This window comes from Chamaea fasciata, unplaced genomic scaffold (genome assembly GCF_029207755.1).
Source record: "Chamaea fasciata isolate MVZ Bird 193981 ecotype frontalis unplaced genomic scaffold, bChaFas1.0.hap1 SCAF_2, whole genome shotgun sequence".
Classification (NCBI taxonomy): domain Eukaryota; kingdom Metazoa; phylum Chordata; class Aves; order Passeriformes; family Sylviidae; genus Chamaea; species Chamaea fasciata.
In genome coordinates this window covers 91,624,055-91,645,390 of record NW_027094087.1, presented here as the reverse complement: position 1 = coordinate 91,645,390, position 21,336 = coordinate 91,624,055, and the positions used below count along the sequence as shown (strand labels likewise).

Here is a 21,336-nt window from a genome sequence, read left to right as displayed (position 1 = left end):
CCACAGAATACCAGAAGCTCAGTCAAGGCACTGTGAGGCTGCTTAGGACTTTCCCTGGTTTTGATATTTGTGTCACCATAATGTGCATGTACTGAGGTGAAACTAGAAACGTACTCACCATCCATGAACACTCAAAGTAGTAATTGTAAAACAACTAGCAGCCAGTTACCTGCTCCACACTCCTGTTTTAAGTATCCACTGTCCCCTTCCTTCCAACCAAAAGCAAAAGTTAATTGCATAGTCAACAGAAAGACACCACAACCCTGACTGCCTAAGTTCAGGCACCTAGACATACAATACTAATTTTAAATATCTATTTGTTTTTCATTACAGAATGCGACCGTATCCAAGTTAAAAAAAAAAAAAAAAAAAAAAAAAAAGCCACACACACAGTTGACTCAACGTACGTTATTTTGTGTACATTCACCTCTACATTACAGCTTATGAAGCTTTCTGCTCTTCTGTGCAACACTATTTACTCAGTTAGGCAGAGAACTACCAGGAAAAAAATTCCCATCCCATCCCTGTGTTTTTCCCCTCACGTTCAAACTGAAGGAGCTGTTTTTTAGACAGCCCAGGTATACATTTCACAAAGTCAAAGTGAAGAATGCAACAGGGCATTGGTAACTTCTTTTCTTGCTCAGAACACCTATGCCTTTGCATACATCCTCTAGGACACCAGTTCAACTGAAGCCAATAATCCAGTTCTTGGATACCCTTATTTTCTACAGCCTCTTCTACCAGCTCCAAATCCACCAAGAAGATGAATTCCCATATATCTCCAATTTTTGTCAACAGCTTTGCCACTGCATTTACATTGTTTTACTAACACTTCTCTTGTTCATGCCTCCCTCCCTCATACATTTCCAGTATTATCACAAAGCAGACAGTATTTACACTAATCTTTAAATCTTTTATTTAAACAGCTGTTGAGTCTGTTTTGACAGACATCTGCAAAATACACCTATTCCTTCAGTAATCAGGGAAGAAGAATGCAATGCCAGAGGCACAAACTCTTCATTAGGAAGATTCTCTATATTGCTCCAGCCTAGAATCTGTGACCTTAAAAAAATGGCAGATTCAGTCAGTTCAAGAACTTGAACGAACTCAAGTCCTGTCAAGGATGCCAAAGTTGCTCACATTTGTCGAGCCTTGGCACGATCCTGGACAGCTTTAGCCAGGCACACATCTCAGGCCACTGATACTATTCAGGGAGAGTCCTATTCCAACTGTCGAGTACTTTCCCACTTAGGCTAGAACAGCTCAGTCACTTTGCACACTATTATTAAATACCACATGCAAAGAGGGGATTTAATGTGGGGCTGGAACACAGAAGGTAGCACAGAGGTTCACACATAACATTTACCTTAGCCTGCATTAAGTACTCACAAGGTGCCATAACCTCCCCATTAGCTTGCCTCTGCAAGTCAGCACTAAAATGACACATTAGAAATAAAATTCTCCTTTCAATAAAGTGACTTAGCTATAGCTGAATAAACTGTGTTATAAATTCTTGTCTTCTGTTTCTTTTTGATATGGATTTTTTTCAATTCCCTCTGACAAGGTATTTCTGTATTTTTACTTCATTTGCACGTAAAAGCACTTTCAGCTGCAGTGGATTTGTTACCTTTGACGTTACTTGTGTGTCACTGTATTTTAAATTTCTGGACACAGAAAATAGAACTTCCTCCAGGACTTTCCCCTGGCAGTTCATTATTTCTTCATATTTTTAATCACCTCCCAAGTTATTCTGCTCTTTCCAGGAAACATTCATTGCAAAAAAAAAAAAAAAAAAAGTATTCCAGTGCGCTGTTTCACAACAACAAAACCATGTTTTCAGGAATGGTCTAAAGCTTAAACTTTTATTCCTTCCCCTGAATCTGCTTCAGAGGCTTTAGATACAGAGCTCACTGACAGTGAACTCTCTTCAGGAATTTCTGTCCCTTCAAACTTTCACTCTTACGGTTTCCTTTTCAAGATTTGAAAATATATAGCCTATAACCATGCATAGTAATCTCAAGGAAACCACACTATGTGTGTATGAGGCACTGGTCCTCAGCAATCATACATTTTACATACAACAATCATGAACAACTAATTGAGTCCAACATAATAGTGTGCAAAATAATTTTCCCAACAGCAGAAGGGAAACAAAAATGTTTTAAAAGTTTATTTAAAAAGTTTAAAAATCAAAGACTCTTGTTGGTAACTGGCCCCCAAGTCATGACTCACCAGCAACAAACTTATTGGATTTTATTCTCCATAATTTCCAACTTCTATGTTGATTATTTTTCACCTGTTAGCGCAGGTACACACTCAGCAGCCTTCCTCACTGATGGTCCCTGATGCCCAAGACACTTTTTGAGGTGATATCTCCTATGCCCTTCCAACAAGAAACTCCTGAACTAAAAATACCTCACTACACATCCAGCAACATCCAATCCCAACCACTGCCAGAATTTCATCAGATGCAGAAAGGCATGTGCATCAGAGCCCTCTTCGGTTCAACTAACCTACCCAACCATCTCATCTGTAGTTTCTTTTTCCCTGCTGCAATCCTCTACTTCCAAAAAGTCAAAACCAGAATAATATCAAACAGAGTAGCTACTATCAGTGTTCACTTGTGAGGAAATGTGTCACCTAAATGCTCCTCTTATTTTGTTGTGTTTCAATATGATGGAGGACCACGTTTGCTCCTCACCTACTGACGATCTGCACATTGTTCAGTTCCAGCTTCCTGGGCCGATCTCACACACTGAGGATCAAGCCACACCCCATCTCAGGTTTTTCTTGAGAACTAAGATGGGTCACTGCCTTTACCAAGAAATGGAGTGTAGCTGCATCAGGGGAAATTCAGATTGGACATTAGGAAAAGATTCTTCACTAAGAGGGTGGACAGTCACAGGAACAAGCTCCCCATAGCACCAACCCTGCCAGAGTTCAAGGAAGTCCCTCTTGGTCATATGGTTTAATGGTTTAGTTTTAAGTAAACCCACAAGGAGCAGGGAATTGAACTTAGACATTTCAGCTCAAGATATTCTTTGACTCGGTGTGCACAAGGAAGTGTTCATCAACACAGATAAATTCTGAAAAAAAAAAAAAAAGAACAAAACCAAACCCACAAAAACCTCAAAACCTAACTAAGCAAGGGAGAAACCTAAACCTTTTTACCAGAGGAATCTAACACATCTTAGAGCTAAACATTGACACCTTGCCCGACAAAGCTCAGCACAGGCAGCCTACCCCAGCAGTCAGAGATCAGAAGCTGAGCAACTCACACATGCTCACCAGCACTGATAACATCAGACATCAGCAAACCAGTCACAAGAGATGTAAGCACTTATTAGGCAGATAAACTGCAGCTGACCCAAGGCACAGAAGAACTTTTTCTAGGCTATGTTTATCTCCTTTGTCCCTAACTATACTAGCTCTGACAAGTTAAAAAAAGTATAAATATACATGCAGGTAAAAATAAATGGAGGGAAGATATAAAAATGTGAACTGATAACTGAGTATTCAGAGAACAAAAAAATCAAGTCAGTCCTTGTTGACAGATGGCTCAAGATGAGAAGAAGGAAAAGAAGAAAAGTTTGCTTTCCATAAAGTTAACCTTTATGTTTCCCTGTTATAATGCTACATGAATATCTGCTGGCAAGTTCAAAACTCAAGCTCTTAAAATAGAATTAGAGGATCCTGATGTGAATTTTCTAAAATACTGGTCATTCATTTACTGGTTGACTGCTCTAATACTATGCCAGCAACACAGGAGACAGGACCACTAATAATTAAGAAACCTTGCTGCTGGGGTTAAGAAACCACTTACCTGTCAGAAAAACAAATGTCAACTCAAAGAGACTGAAATCTAACATACAGAAAAAGTTTTACCTTTTGAAATACAAAGACATCAGAAAACATGCCTGAACAAACACCCAAAAGACTTCTACCATATCATTAGCTGTAGCCACCACACATTATTATTCCAGGTTTAATGGTGGAATATGACCAAGACCCTCAAAACTTCAGGAGGTTTTATGCTGCCAGACAGAAAAAATTACATGCTAGCTCTGAGCTACATGCCATCAGCACCCAGCGGGAAGTTTACTTTACACTGCAGCTGCTGTCAGCAGTGCCTAGAAAATATATATATGTATATACACACAGAGAAATATATATATATATATATATATATATAGCTTTGACATCCTGAGTGTCGAACCCCCAAATCTTTTGTGTGACGAGGAAGCTCTTCTCACTGATGTTGTTGCTTACCTTGTTTCAAAAAAATACTACTTCAAAAATACTACTTCAATGCTTTAGAGACTAGGCCTCTACCCAGCAAACTAATTCTTTAAAACATGCTATAAGTGTACAGCTACTTCTTTTTGTACAGTTTATGCTCTTTTTTTCAGTTCCTTTGAATTACCTGATCCAAAGAGAAAACAAACAAACGTAATTTGTCGCATCACAATATAAGAAGTAAATAATTCTATGCACCAACCACAAATTCAACAGCAACCATGCTAGGTCAGACACAAGACTGTCTATCCAAGCCTCTGACAATGGAGAAACAGTCAAAAGCAGATGGCCAGGAAAAGGAGAGCTCTGAAATATGGCCAGCATATGATACTTCTCCCAAGTATTCCTCCATCTGTAGCTTATTTGCTTCCTTGACTTGGATGCAACTTTCAAATAACTTCTCTCATAATCATCAAATCGGAAAACAGGAAATGTTGAACTATTTGCCATGAGCATTTACATAAAAAAACAATCAAGTCTGACAACTTCTGCACACCCATTTTACAGGGCTTGTGGATAAGAACATGAAAGATTTAGACCAGACTAAGCAGCTGATTTTTCCAAGATAAGGAGGGGTGTGTATATACAGCTAAGAGCCCTCCCTAGAATAACTGATTTACACTTCAAATCTAACTTGGTAGAACAGGTCAGGTGTGCATACTGATTTCATTAATGATAACACAGAAATGCACATTTTAAGCACTTTAATTCTTCCTAGGAAAACAAGATTTTTCTAAATTCAGAGAAGGAAGTAATGCAAAATCAATAGTGATTAGTGAAAATGACACAATTTAAATAACTCAGAAAATCAGCAATTAAACTCGTCTAGTACTAGTATCCATGCATACTTCATTTTTGATCCATCACTACGACTGCAGATATTCTCATCAATCACTGAAGTCTAAGTGTGCACAAACATCACTTTGTATTACAAGAATGAAGTTTCAGTGTATCAAAGCTTGCGTTGTTACAGCCAAATGCCTACCCCATACCAGAAAAACAAATAACCATACAATCTGAACCGCAAGTAAAACATAAACTTCTATGGAGATAAGTCCCAAAAATAATGCTTATAAACAACAACAGAAATAAACATACATTCACATACTAAATATAAAGTGAATGGAGAAAATTAAAGAAGATGCATTCCAGTTTACCTTGTTTAATTATGTATTGAACTAGTACAGTAGCTACTACCAAGCATACCCTATTTTTTCTACGCCAAAAATATATGTATTTATATATTCCATATATATACCATATATATGGTATAGAAATACGGAAGATTTGGCCTAGAAAAAACAGGGTATGCATGGCACCGTATAAAGTGCTATTGAGGTATTAAGACAAACATCCTGAGCTGGCACTCAGTATTTAGGTAGGTGGGATGGGTGCAAACTTTGATCCATGTTCTTGTCATCACTGTGCTAAAGAATTTTAAGTCTCCTGGATGATTGTTTGCTTCTGGATTTCTCTATTTAGCTATACATACATAATGAAAGAAAACAATGTATCAGTATTCCATAACCCTATAACTGCTCCACAAGAATTCAGCAGTCAGCAGCATCAGGTTAATAAACAGACAAAAAAGCTGAATTTTAAACTCCTCCTTACTACACATTCCAAACTTACTTGGTACCCACCTGGTAGAGATAAGACAGTGAGAGACTGCAGAGAGATAAGAGGTGCAAACCAAGGTCTCCAGACACACTGAGGCCAGCAAAAGCATAAGGTCCACACACCAAAAAAATAATATACAAATAAATAACACTGACTTTTGAATCCCCTTGTGACTTTAAACCAGAGTTACAGTGTCAGCAAGGTCCCTTACTTCTTCACCAGGACAGCAGAAAGCACATATGTGCCCTGGGAGCTTCTATTTCTCCCAAGATTAATGAGAGCTGTTAATAAATGAAAACCCACAGGCCCCAACAGTCTACCTGAGTTTTGTAAACTTCCATCAGTCTGCAAGAGGACAAGTCAACAGGGAGACACTGCAAGAGCCCTTGCCTGCCCCTGAAACAAAGGAGCAGGACAGCCAGGCTCAGTGCTAACTCCAACAACAGAGAATAATGAGGAAGACACGTTATACCACCCTGGTACAATACAGAAACACTTTTCAACTGTTGCTCTGCAAATAAAGCTTCAGCAATTCTGCTCCACAAGTCCTGCTGAGCAGCAGGAACTTCTACTGCAGAGCTATGCACAAGCAGTGGTCCTGCTCCACGGTGCAGAGGGAATTGCGGCGACTGGGGAAGTGATTGTTGAGCTCTGAACACTTGCACTGTCCTGAGACAGGTATCACCTGGGTGTTTCACCTGGCACATGCAGATTCCACCTCTGCAGCTTTCCAGATTCCACATGCAACTAGATGTATGTGGAATCTGGAAAGCTCCAGAGGTGGAAGATTCCACATACAATCTGATTCCTCAATTAACAAAGAATAAAACACCACAGTAAGAATAAATAACTGACAAAAAGGGCTCTCAAACCAGCAGACAAGCCTTGGAGGGATTTATTTCATTATGTATAATTTAAAAAAGAATAGAAAGGTGTAATGGAAATTACCACGGAACAATCTCACCAAGGCAGATAGTTTTTTTGTTGAAATAAAGCCCATGGCTAATCACCCACGGGGGTCTGGCTTACTAAAAACAAGCAGCAACTGCCCCCAAGAGACTGCCCATAGTAAAACACATCAATTCCAAAATTAGAGTAGATTAAAAAAAATACTGCAAATTACATAGAAAGTATATTTAAAAACAGAGCTACTGGTAGAGAGCTTTCATGATAGTAACAGATTACTAAATGCAAGAAAAAGCTCTTAAACACCTCCTCCCCGGCCTTCCCAAAAGTGTTTCTGTATAACTTTTCGGCAGTTTCATTTCTCCCCTTCCTCCTTCTCAATTCCTGACACAGGAAAAGCCATTTTAGACTAGATTGTGACATGAAGTGACGCAGCAAATGAACTTCCCTCCCAAATTTCATCAAGAGGAAACTGGAATATTGCACGATGCTGCAGCTTCACAGGTTTCACAAGGACATATAACCTGCGTTCTTCACGTTGCCACTAACCAGTTTTTAAAATCCAGCTAAACATGAAAACAAACAAACAAAAAAACGTAACAAGATTATATTTGCAAAGAACAACTAAAAGGCAAGAGCATCCATTGACTTAATTTAGCAGGACACTCTGGTCCTTTACATGACAGAGGGGAGCTTCCGGACTTAGTTATAAAGAGCAAGACATTCATATGACTAAGACCACAAACCACTTCTCCAGCCCGTGCTCTCCCACCTCCTCCACCCCAGGCCTCCAAACCACAACCCACGCTCAGTCCTGCATCCCGGAGATGCTGCCTGCCACAGCAGTGGGACAGACAGCCCCTTGCTGCTATCCCCGACAGAAACAGCCGGCAGCCCATGCTCTTTGTGCACCAATTTCTTACAGCTGTGCTGAAGGGGAACGCCACGTCTGAAGGGCTGGCAAGCGGCACGCGTTTGGAAATCCGAGTCTGACACCAGCTGATACCAAACTCAACAGTACACAACGAGAAGGGATGAACAGAAGCTGTAACCTCTCTAATTCCTGACTGAGCTTGTAGTCAGTAGCCATCTACTCGGGTAAAAGGAAGCAACCAGGCACCGCAATCTTCCCTGTACATCCACATTCTGCAAAGCAATTCTAGAAACACCAGAAACGAGCAGTTATAAGGCCCCTCATGCCCCATCAAAATCGTAACTCTTTTCAGACTCTGCCCTACCGCCAAACCCTATGAATCAGGCGACTGACTCCACCGTAGTGCCGAAGCAAGGCGATAAGCAGCGGGGCAGGGCTCCCGGCGCCGGTCGCCGCCTCGGGGCACCGCGGGGGTCACGTCTCCATCTCCGGCCCGCCGCTTCTCGGAAAACGAAGTTGTCCCGAGAGAGGTCACCCACCGCAATCGCTCCCGGAGGAAAGCCAGAGCTGGGGGCGAGGGGCAGCCCGCCAGCAAACACCCCGCGGGTTCCCGGGAGCCCCGTTCCGCCGGGAAGTACCGGGAGCCCCGCGCCGGACCCCCCTCCCCTCCGTGCTGCCCCCCTTGCCGGGGGTGCCGCTCACCTGCGGTGTCCCAGATGGAGATGTTGTACGGCCCCCACTGCTTCAGGTAGAAGGCGCCGCCGACGGTGCTGACCGTCTCCTGAAAGCGCCGCTCCATGTAGCGGTGCAGCAAGGAGGTCTTGCCCACGTTCATGTCCCCCAGCAGCACCACCTTCCCGTCCGGCTTCTTCATCGCGGCTCGGCTCGGCTCCCCGCCGGCGCCCGCTCCCGCCCCCTTTCCCGGCCCGGTCCGCTCCGCCCGGCGGGGCCCCGGAAGCGGCGGGACGAGGGCCGAGAGCCGCCTCCGCCGGCAGCGCAAACTTCGGGGGCTCCGCTGGAGCCGCCGCGATCCGGCCCCGGCTCCGGCTGCTCCTCCTCCGCCGGCCCCGGCCCGGCCCCGCTCCCGCCCCTCCAGGGGGAGGGGATGCGGGCGGGGAAGCGGCCGGAGCTCCGCGGGCTCTCCGCCCCTGCCCTGCCCCGGAGGAGCCGGGCGAAGAGTCCCCGCTGCCCCGGGGCACGGTGGCCGCTGACCGGCTGCCGAGCAGCCGGTTCATGCGGGGGTGTCGGGGCCGAGCTCGGCCGCGCTGAGCCTTCGGGGGCTGCTGCTGCGTCCCGGGATGCCCGCGTTTTTCCAGCTGGAGATGGCACAGACACCAACCCCGCAGCCCTCCCGGAGCCCAAGGCAAAGCCTGCTCGTCCCGCTCCCATCCTGGGGTGTATATGGAGGGACAGAAAGTTGCTCCGAAATTTAGATCTCTCACAGAGCTGTGACAGCTGCCAGGCAAATACCTTTGCCCTGGTGAGAGGCAGGTATCAGAGATTATTTTCCGAGGGGCAGATCTGCCCAATTTCACAATCAGTTGCCCGGCTGCTGTAATCCAGATTAATTCCATTACAGGTGACGAAATTGAAATCGTTTAGATTACCCAGATATCTAGCCTATCTTTTTTGCATCAGTCCTCTTTATGCCAGACAAATCTGGGAAAAAATATTTATAAAATATAGACGTGCTACAAATTTGGGGCAAATAAAGGCATAATTTGTAGACCAACTGGGGGACGGAGTGAACAACAACTGTTACAGTATTCTTAGGAGAACCTACCATTTACTAATCTTCTCTCCCTCCCCACAAGAAAGTGGTCAGATATAAGCTTTTTTCTTAATACGTGAACATGTATCCTCATTCTTGCATGTCTCATGTTGAAACTGCTAGAATTTCTTTAGCCAGTCTAGGCTTTCCCTTTATGAGATGCTTTGATTTTTGCCTACCTGCTAAAAAGGATTAGCTGTGTGACAGTGTGGGTTTTTAAAGCCATGCCTACTTACTTTTGCTTATTCTGCTTTTACTGACCAGATTTGTAGTCTTGCAGCTGTACCCAGTCATATGTAATTTCAGTTCAGAATAAGATATGCTCCAGATACTGAAGTACTGGAGATACCCAAAGAGAAGGGATGTTAAATGGTTAGGTAAAAAAGGTCTTAAAAGTGACTTCAAGATATTAATATGGGATGTGATTCACGGCTGTGTGCAATACTAATTAAGGGGGGGAATTGTTGCACTTGGATAATTGGGTGGCACTGTTTTTATGTGGCATGTGCAGCCTTTGCCTCAGATTCCCGTTTTCTGCCTGGATTCCCATCTCACTCCCAGAGTTAGGAAAAATATACTCATTGGATCAAAGTGCTTTTCTGACATACTGCAAAGCAAGTAGGTCTCTTCTGGGTGCTTGGTATGAAAGTGTAAAAAGAACAAAAATTCTCTTTGTATGGAGACTGCTTGCAAATTCCCATGTGCAATATGTTTCACCCTTTTGAAGTGGCAGATGCCATTTTAGAAAGAGAAAAGAAGAATCTTGTATCAAAGAGTTTAGACCATAAGCATCTGCACCTGTAAAAAATCCTGGATTTACATACTCTTACCTTATGAATTGTTTTACTGTCCACAGAATAACAAAACACCTAAAAGCTTAAACACAGTTATTGATTTACAGCAGTGCTTCTGCTACCAAATGCTAGCAGTTAAATCACTTCAAACAATTATTTCTGAATTTTACCAAAATTCTGCTGGACTTGAATTATTTTCAAGTACTAGTGGAATGTAGGTCTTTCTGGTATTCAAAACAAGTATCAATAGTTTCTTAAAGTAAGCAGAGAAGTTAGGACAGAAGTCTGAATAATAGGGTGAAAGTGCAACTGGGATTTTAGGCTTTGTTAACAACATGCCCTATAAAAAGAGAAGCCTGCTCCCTTCACAGATATTTTCCACAGTTTCTTGAAACACATACCTACATCCCCACATATTTGAGTGGGTGCCTTTTCAGCTAGCAGCAGTCAGACAGACAGGGGACTCTCCTGAAAGTGTCACCAGCCAAATGTCACTGATGGCAATGTATCATTTTGTATGTTAATCATCACCTAACTCAACGAGGCACCAAATTCATCTGGTCCACAGCTAACAACTCTCACTCAGCCAGATGTGTATTATCCCACTAGTATTCATCTCCCATTCACTGCTTACTTAAAGGGTCATCTCTGTTTCACAGCAATCTGTCCCTAATAATCAGGTGCAACAGGACTGGAGGGTGCTGCGTGTTGTTTCAGATCCTTGGGAGAATTTAGGACAGTGGTGATGTGGACAGGTTCAAGGCGTGTCGAAGAGCAACTGAGGTGAGCCCTTAAAGAGTCAAGTGTGTGAATTCCTCAGCAGCCTGAGCTCCCACTGACCTCAGGAGAACATGCTCACTCAGCAGAGCACAGCGTGTTTTGTTATTACTGCCGACGTCGCCTTGGATGAATGCACTCCGAACTACAGCATACAATTTCAGTCACCTCTTGTTAAAGTCAAAGGGCTCACGATAGTCTCTAATGCAATATAAATAATAACAGAGCATATGTGAAAATATTTGGGAAAACATTAAGAGCCTGTAATTTGCTCTCTAGCACTGAGATGTATTGGCCTGTTGCAAGATAATTTCCCCAAATCTCTGAGTTGTCTGTAGCAAGAGGTCTCCACAGCAGTCTGTCTGGGCATGAAGAATTTCAAATTGCTTGACAGGAAGGAACATAGAATACTTGGCTCTCTAGGTAGTGCATGTATGTGGACTACATATATTGTCTGGTGTTTGGTTTTCATTTTAGAGTGTCTGAGGACAGCTTTAATTACAATGAGGTTGTTCATTGGCCTTTCTGACAGCGTGACAATGTGCTCACCATGGTTGCTCTCCAGATGTTCTGAAATTCGGACACTTGGGTCTGGATACAAAGAGGGACAACATATTAAAGTTTCTTACCCACTTCTGTGCTAGAGTAAGACCTCCCCAAGAGTAAGAATGTTAGCTTTGTACACAAGCCAAAAGCCTGAGCCAATAATGACTGTACTGACGTCAGGGTAACTCAACCTTTCTAGTCTCCCGCAGTATGAAAGCTGCTTAGTATTGCAGGAGAAAATTAGAGCCTGTTTATTTGTTTCCTTGCCAGCCCTCCCTAGACATATATACATATTATTCTGCCTATGATCGTCATTTGGTCTTCAGGCTAACAATATTTTGTAAGTTCACATGAGGTGAAATGTTTGTCACAGAACAGAGTTGTTTTTTGCTGAGCTGACCTTATTTTGGAGACAAACTGAGCAAGTGGTTGAAAGGATATGCCACGTCAGCTACTAACTGCTGCCCCCAATGTGTCACAGATGTGCTGTGGACTTGGTGTTCAGCACCTCAACCTGCCTTCTTTTCGTCCTCTGTCAGTGTCTCTGTGTTTTGGGATGTTGAATCTTCGTGACCTGATCTGTGCTTTCTGGAGCTACCACCGGTACCTGCATCAATAGGACTGTAATGATAAAGGTGATACAAACTCATCCTACTTTTAAAACATGGAAGAATCCATAACTTAGAGCCATCTCTATCTCAGTTACCCACTGAATCCTAGACAAGGCTTTATGAACAAAAGAGAAGGACAATAAGGGAGGTTTATTCCTTGCCCTTAATACGTGCTGGCACACCAGTGCTTTGTTGCACCTCTTCATGAAGCATGAGGTCACTGCAGAAGCCACAAACAAGTACCATTTGGTGAACCACAGCAATTCCTGGTCTTGTTTCTGCTTATTGCCTTCCTTTATGACTTCTTTCTTCTAAATGAGCATATGAGTATGCATGCTCATTAAACAGAAATGTTTGCCCTCATCATCTTCCAGACAGCTGTAACCAGAGCTCACTTTCAAGGTGCTTTTCAGGCTAGGAAGCCTGAAATATGTAGATAGAGCAGTAGCAACATGTAGATGTGTAGCCTGAGAAAGCTTCTTCACATTGCCGGGTTCTTCCTCTTCACCCCACAGGTTAGTCCACAACATAGATGACCTAATCAAGGGAAATTGCCTTGATTACTGCATATCAAAAGTTAATCTGCTTTCTCTAGGGTTGCAGTTCCACACCTTTCTCCCCCTCCTTTTCCTGGAATTTTTCTTAGGTTGGCACTGGCTTTAGCTTGACCATTTCCTATGACAACTGAGCTTGATGAGCTGATGAAAACTAGCTCAGCAGTGACAGTGAATAATTTTCTGCTGGTTTTGTGATTGGCACAGAGGAGGCTGATGAGGCAGCCCATGGTCGGAGCCACTGAACTTCAGTTCCCTGGATCTTCAGCTAAGCAGAGTTGGCTGCTCATAGACCTTTACTTTCCCTTGGCAGGTGTCCCTGCTCTACCTCATCTTCGAACCTTGCAGGTTTTGGAGCACCACATTTGTCGTACTGTTTTCTTTCACCGGGATTGGAAAAGTGTTTCACTGTGTAACTTCTGTCCGGACGGTGTCTGAATCACACCACAATGAGATGGTAAACCAACCAGCTCAAGACATTCTTATCACAGAAAAGCCTGACCTGGATGATTAGAATTTGCCTATGTTACAGGCAGTTGAGCAGCAGATCTTGGAAACCATACAGCAACCTGAGCTATAGATATACTCAGCCACTAAGTGAGCAAAAATAAACTCTTCCCTGATGCACAGGTGCTAGAGATGCACATGAAAATAGGAGCTCAGGAGGAACTCCCCACCCAGGTCTTTCATAGGAAGTTAGTTTAGCCTTTGTTGTTGGCACTCTGTGGAGGGAGCAGCTCTGCTGTGCCCACTGCACCAGACAGCTCAATTTTCTCCGTGCTAGTACTTCCTGCTCACCAAAATCATCTGAGCCCTCCAGTATCTTGTACAGAGACTGATGAGTTTCCCTTTATGAAGGAATCAGTTGCTCTAGTTTTTCTAGACTTCCCAATATGTGAAAGAAAACTTTTTTTTAACCTGAGTTTCAGGGGGTTTAGTGTGGATATACTCAAGAAGTTACATAGAAATATAGGACTGGAAATTCAATCAAAAAGTAAGCATTGTTATTCAAAGTGATCACAATGCAAGAAGTTCTGGTAAATGCACAAAATGTGAGTTTTCCATAGATTAGGGGTTTTTTTTAACTGCAGCATTTTAAGGTCTAGTCTGACTCCACCAGCACACAAGAACCCAAGTCTGTCCTACTATCATGTTCCTGAAGTTTAATAGGGCTCTGCATGTGGATGTGTACAAAGGTACATGTATGCTTACGAGAAGTTACAGGATTGTGGCCTATCAAAAATGCATTAGATTTACACTCTTCCTGGCACCCTGAAGGAGATGGAATAAGTTAGCCAGTAGTAAGGTGGAATTTGCTTTAGTTTTTATAAACTCATTAAGATTCTTGTCCATGATAAGCAGACTCATGTATCTAGGAGACATCCTATGGACTGCAGCAGCCCACAGTGGGAATGTGAGTGCAGATTTGGCAGAATCAGAAAGCATGATCCTATTTGCTAATAATGAAATGGAAGTCAAAAGAAGTGCAACTTTTGACCTTTAAATGTGAAGTTATTTTCACAACACATTTGTGACAGTTGAAAGAACGTAATTTTTATTTGCAAGTTCAATACTGTCATCATATGAATTGTTAAAGACAGATGTGTGTTTTTAGTTGAACCACCTCGTTCCTTATGATATGTATGCATATCAAGTATCTTTTGCATATTATACCTTTAAGTCATTTCTCTAGGCTGTAGCCATAGCTATTCCCTATAAGAAATTCACATGGTGCCAATTATGCCATCATTGTTTCTGGTCATGATGAAAAGGCCATTGAAGTGCATCACAGACAAAATTGCTTCAGGGCAAAATCCCATTGCCCTGGTTCCAGACAGGACAGGGTTAATTTTCACAGTAGCCAGAAGGGATCATGGCTCGAGCATGGACATAATTCTGTACTACCTCACATCATTTTCTGGGCAGGGGAAGGGGTCCCTTCCTGGTGTCAAAGCATGGCCACGTGGTGGGGTGTTGCCAGGGGTTTCTGTGTGGTGAGAACTCGCATGTGAATTGTTTGCCTCTTAGACACTTTGTTATTAGTATTGTTGCTGTTACTCTTCAGTTTTTTATGTCATTGCTGTTTCCAGTAATTATTCTTGTCTGAACCCATGATCTTTACCTTTTGAGCCTCCAATTCTCCTCTCCATCTCCCTGCAGGGAAAGAGAGGGGATATGGGGGAGTGAGCACGGGGCATGTGGTTTGGAGTGTTTCATCTGGAACACCAAATTGGGGAACCATTCTTAAACCATGACACTCATCCAGTGTCAGGAGTTATGCTTTGTCCTGCCTCTAGCCCTATTACAACACTTTCATTTCACCTCTTGGCTGGATGAGCCATTGCAATCTCCTTTTCTCCTTCCTCTTTGAACTCCTCCCCACCTATACTGGCAGTTGTAGAGAGAAGTGGGATTTCTCCTCCTGGTGCATGTTAAAGGTCAAGAAAAAATTGATTGAATTTAGCAGGAAAGAACAGCTACCCTCTTTTTATCCCCTTACAGAAAGACACCACTGTGACCTTCAAAGTGTAAATTGTCACTAGGAAATGAAGTGTATCACAATGATTTTTCCTAAAAGTATTGCCCCCCTTCATGGGCTCTTGTTCCATCCAGCCACATCTGGCCCTTGGATGAGAAATGCCCAAGCTGTTCATGGTAAGAGAACCTATTTAGAAAGGAAATATTAATGCAATTAGAAGGATAAAGATAGTAATGATTTACTTACATGTGTGAAGGTGTGACTTCAAAATTAGAAGAAAAAAGGATGATCAAAGTAGAATTTAGAATATGCAAATACAATTTATAATAGCATGTTTTGGAGAGTAATACTGGAATTTCTCGACAAGTTTGTAGCCTTCAAATTAGAAACTTACTGCATAAAATATTCCAGTCCTCTGCTAGTCCTAGTTTAGAACTGGGGGAAAAAGGAAGCTATGATGGTTTTCTTAGTTGCTTCTGTAAAAGAAAAATCTTTTCCTCCCAGAATATGAAAGAGGACTCCCTGGCTGCTTTCTAAATTGTACAGAGACAGAACTTCCCAGAATATTTCAGATTTTAGTTGCTATTTAGTTAGTTGGACTTTAACTGTTTCAGACATTCTATCTAGGCATTAAAGCCTACTAAAAATATGGTAAGTCTTACTAAAATAGTTTCAAACACAGCACGAGGGCAACCTCATTACATTTGAAACATTGTCATACCATAATATCCTGTAGAGAGTTTACACAAAGATGGTGCAGTCAGAATTTCCTACTTTTTCTGTCTCTGTAACCACATATTTATGATTCAAATGAAGTACACCACTCCCTAGCACACTGCTTTATGTCACAGTCTTTCTGAGAATTAATTTGTATTATTCTTTTGAGTGCATTTTCAATTTCACAATTCAAAAATTTGCTGTTGATTGATCTTCGGAAACTGCTCTGTTTTGCTTCTACCCTTTCTTTTTTAATAAGCAAGGTTTTAATCATTACTCACCTTGAGTACTCCTCCAGATATCTTACTGAGATCAGTGGAACTATTCATAGCCAATGTATAAATAAGTAGGATGCAATTTGACCTTCAGTCATCTCAAAAAAATATTCTGCAATCTAATTATAAAGAGAAAATTCTGCTGTAAATTCAGGAGCAAAAGTACTTTAAAATTGCCTCTGACAAACAGTGTCTAGTGCTTGCAGCTGAAACTTAAACATTTTTCTTGCTATAATAGTTATTCTCTATGTAGCTCTGTTATCTGAAAATTTGTGATGTTTGCTGAAGCAGTATATTTTTTGGCACTTATGAGTTGCTGCTGTTTTGACATCTTTCCAGACTGTAGATGCTGCTGTGTTTCTTGGGGTCTGGGAAGTCACCTGGAAATGAAATCTCTTGCTGAGGATTCCCTTTACAAAACAGGTTGCTGAAATAATTGATTTAGTACCTCCTGGGCTGGCTTCAGCTCTGAAAATACTTATAAATCTGCTTGCTTTCTTTTTTCCATTTAAAATGCCAGGTAGGAGGTGAATATAATTGTGGACTGGCTTTCTTTTGGTTTATTAATGTTAATTAGTATTGTCATGATGTTTCCATTTTCAGAGCATTGCAGAAATGCAGCACCACAGACTGTGCTCATTTTCACTTAAGCCAACCTCCCTAAAACATTGCTTGAATTGTGAATTGCTTATGGGAGCAATCTGTATTTGGCCTCATACAGCACTGATTGGTTCCAGAGCTTTGATTATAAGGTATCCTAACCCTCCTTCACACCCAGGGCAAGAAAGTCTTATTCAAGAGGGAAAACTTGGAACCTTAAAGGATGAAGGAAGGAAAATACTCAAGGAAAAGGTTTCTAATATGAGATTTTTTTTTTCAGTGAATTTGAATTATATGTATCCTTTTAAGAGACTGAGGAAACAGCTTCTGTGAGATAGAGGACATTGCAGAAATTATTAATGCTAGCTGATATTTAATCTAAATCCCTAATTTAAACAGAAGTGCTGGGTGAAATTCATTCCAGATATAATATGATATAATTTAATTTACTTCAAACACCTGCTTCTGTCAAAGCTACTCTGTTTAAGGAGTAAAAATAACCAAGTAAAGAAAACTTTTAGAGCATATTGGAGATGTTAACATAAGTTATTATTATTGGAGTAAGCTTGTTCCTATTTAACTCAAATGAAGAAGCTTGTAATTCTCTAAAGCTCAGATGGGATTACTGTGAAATAACATGGCAATACTGCTATTCATAAATCAGAAAAAGGAGAAAGGTGACAATTAATTTAATATCGACAAATGATACCTAATGGAAAAAGTGCTTGAAATTAAAAGTGAAACAGAAGGGGTATGTCCAAAGGAGAAGAGAAAGACTACAAAATATTGTTTTAAACCTTCTTTATAGAATATATGCATGGAAAACAAGAATGGAAGAGGGTAAAATAAAAAGAAATAGGAATACTCAGTCTGATTGTAAGACATCAGTGAGTCTAGGAAAAAAATCCATTCTCAGTGAAATGGCAAGTATGGACTTAATCCCATGGCATATTCAGCTGGGTGCTGAAGTATTTTCCTGGATCATAGGAATACCATTAACAGTTAAAAGCATACCTAAATGAAACCTATGCTAAAATTCTTCAGTGAAGAAGGATGGACTTGAATTTAAATTCTGAGTTTTTGATCAGGGTTATAAATTAGCTGACTTCTGGACACACTGATAATGGATGTTAACAAAAAGAAATAGCTGAGTACAGATGGAGAAATTGCAATCAACACTTGTTAGCTGTGTTCTTCAGAGCAAGTAGCAAAAAATCCATCCATTTCAGTGAGCTTCAGGTCACAGCCTGTGTTTTGATGCATAAGGCACACAAGTTCCCCATGTGCTTATACTCGTTGCAAGTACATTTTGTGATCATGAAGGAGAAAAGATCTGTAACAAACCTTTGTGTGAAGGCACAAGAGCTGCAAGAACTTGAAACTGAAGGACTTTTAAAATTTGAAGCTTGTAGGCAATTCAGGAAGTGGGAGTTTGTTTTCCAGATAAAACATTTACCTCATCGTCTCTGTCCTCAAATTGCCAGTGCAAAGGATGAAAAACTAGCAGGAAATTACCAACAGTGAGAGAAGCCAATACAGTCTTGTAGAAGGAGGTTTAAAATGGAAGTATTTGTTTCTTCTCAGTGCATGATTAAAGTACATTGCATGATTAGTACATTGCAGAACTTCTTGCCTTGTGGAGGTCAAAAGTTAATAAAAAAACCAAAAAAACCCCACCCAAACCAGATCAGACTAATGAAAATCAGAAAGTCTCAAAGCTGCTAATTCTGAGAAGCATTTACCTGGAAAGAGTTCCTGTACGCTTGCTTTGTTTCCCACTTGAAGCCTCCCCACCTTTGTGAATGGAATGGTTTTATGAAGCAGCCCCCAAACTGCTGAAGTTACATACAATCATGAACTGAAACTTGGATCAGCTTGCCTTAAAGCATTAACTGAACAGGTGTGGCATTTCAGAAGATAAAAATGACAGTTCATTTGTCCCTTCTGTGGGATACTGAGAATTTGAGGTAGTCAGGGTAGGAGGTGATTGTAGAAAGGGGCTGCAAAGGTCTCCAGATTCTGGCCTGCCACATCCTATAGTAAAAAGCTACTAAACCCACATGACGCACATGGAGTCTAACAACTGTTCAAGAATTTCTTTTTCAAGCTGTAGGTGCTCTCTCGCTTCCCAGCTGGAAGGATCGTAAAACTTATATTGTCATGATCCAGGTAGTTGAAAGAGGGAAAAAATTAATAATATGGATTTCAGAGGCAGTATAATATATACTGGATTTGAGCAAAGAAAGATAGACATAGTAGTTAGAGATTTTAGACTGGAAAATTTTTGCAAGATCCGCATAACTTGATCTAAACTTAGGCAGGTAGATGTTTGGTCTTAAACTACCTGATTAGTGGTGGTAATTTATGATTCTGGTTCTTGTAGCTTCTCCCTGTCTGGTCTTCTATTTCTGAGAGACTTCTCTGATCAGCTCTTTTATTGTCTCCCAGGTAAGATAGGTGGCTGCTTGTGCCCCGTTTGTTTCATACAGGGAATGAAAACAAATCACAAGAGGCTACAGAAATAAGTCGTTTATATTTTCACTCTGCTAAGATAAATATTAACTCTGAGCCCTCACATGTTTTCAGGAGATCTGGCCCTGAATTTATCAGGCACTTGAAATAAACTGTTAACCATTAACCAGTAGATGGAGGCTGGTTTGCTTACATTCTGAAATCAGTCATTGCTGAAGAATGAGATGATTCATGACCTTGACAAACTCAGTTGCTGATGGCAGAAAAAAGATTAGCCTCTTCTGAGAGCAGTTGATCAGTATCCATTCTTTGTGCATATTAATTGCATTAACATAACACGATCACAAATGCTGAAAAGTAACTGTTCACCAGGGTCACTCAGGGGCTAACAACACAGCCTCTAATTTTGACATCATTTATCTGTATTAGCAGAAGTGTATTCTAGCCTTCTTTCCAGTTCCCATTTTGCAGAAAACATTGAGGCATTGAGGTGCTGGAGTGTGTCCAAACATGGGCAATGGAGCCCTTGAAGAGTATAGAGAGTAAGTCATAGGAGGAACAGCTGAGGGAGCTGTTCAGCCTGCAGAAAATGAGGCTCAGGGGAGATATTATCACTCTACAAGTACCTGAAAGGAGGTTGTAGTGAGGTGAAAGTCAGTCTCCCAAATAAATGACAGGATGTGGGAAAATTTTCTCAAGTTGTGCTGAGCAGGTTTAGATTGAATACTGGGAAAAATTTCTTCACCTCAAGTGTTGTCAGGCAGTGGAACAGGTTGCCTGGAGAAGTGTTTGAGTTACTATCCCTGGAGGTATTTAAAACACATGGCTTAGTGATGGACTTGGCAGTGCTGCGTTAACAGGTGAGCTCAATGGTCTTAGATCTTTTCCAGTCTAAATAATTATATGATCTGAACTGAGCTATGGATACATTGTATACCTTGTCCTAAAAGCAGCCTGTTGGCTTCAGCCTGTGAGACACACTTCATTCTCAGATCCCACACTGAATGGTTTGGGTATATGCTATACAGTCAATGAAAAGAGGTGGTTTTGAAGACCTTCTGTAGGAGAGAGATGCTGACAGGTCTACGTGTCCCAAGGGTGAATGATTTCTCATTTATTAACCATAAAGTTCATCTACTACTGCATTACCCCTTCAGTTAAATCTGGTTAACATTCTCTGAGTTTCTGCTTTGTCTGTTTTGGGCATGGTTAGATGAAAGAACTTGAAGCATGGAGAAATCCTTTAGAAGATAGATATACTTTTGGAAAATATCCTTGCAGAAACAAAAATTTAACTTGAAGCTTAATCTCATACTACATTATGTGGGAATTTTGCAGATTTCTGTTGTTGTGCCTGGAAATATTAAGTACTCCAATTACAATAGGATGTTCAGAATGTGACTGCATTATGGGGCATGAGGGCACCTCTCTGTTGTGGAGTCTGGATGCTTAAAAATTTGCGTCCCGATTTTATAGCTGAAGCACAATTCCTGTCCTGTTGCTGTTCGTTTTTTCTATATGAAATAAAACTTGATGTTCAGGCAGGAGGGAGCAGGTGCAATCTCAGGTTAGTGCTTTTATCTGGATAATTAGGAAAATGAAGACTGCAGACATGCATATAGTAGATATGCCACAGCATTGTTGGCACAGCCAAAAATTGGTGGGATTACTTCTGAAACAAGCTCTTGCAAAGGAAAAGACATGATTGCCATTTCTCTCACCTGTGTTTTTTCCCCCAAATCTCCCGTTATATGATATTAATGTTTACCTTACAGAGTCGGATAAAACATACTGGATATCATGCGAATGCTGGGGATATGCCCGGTCCCGTAGGAGTCTGCAAAGCTGACAACACTGTGAGATAATCTGTGAAGTGCACAAGGCGGGGGCGGCAGGAAGGTCCGGGAGATGCCGGGGAGATGCCGGGGAGATGCCGGGGAGATGCCGGGGAGATGCCGAGGTCTCTGCCCGGGCCGCCGCGGGGCTCCGGGGCCGGCGGGGGGCGGCGCGGGCCCCTGGCACCGCGAGCGGCCGGACACGGCCC

At 41.7% G+C, this 21,336-nt stretch overlaps 1 protein-coding gene across 1 annotated transcript in view; it reads right to left on the bottom strand.

Annotated features, from left to right (window-relative positions):
• The window catches only part of RAB20 (RAB20, member RAS oncogene family), a 28,502-nt gene extending 19,757 nt beyond the window's left edge, over positions 1 to 8,745 (bottom strand). The window contains exon 1 of the mRNA XM_066176769.1: positions 8,399 to 8,745. Within this exon, the coding sequence (XP_066032866.1) occupies positions 8,399 to 8,570 (172 nt within the window). The 5' untranslated portion in view covers positions 8,571 to 8,745. The remainder of the gene's footprint in view (positions 1 to 8,398) is intronic.
• Positions 8,746 to 21,336: the final 12,591 nt, after the last annotated feature.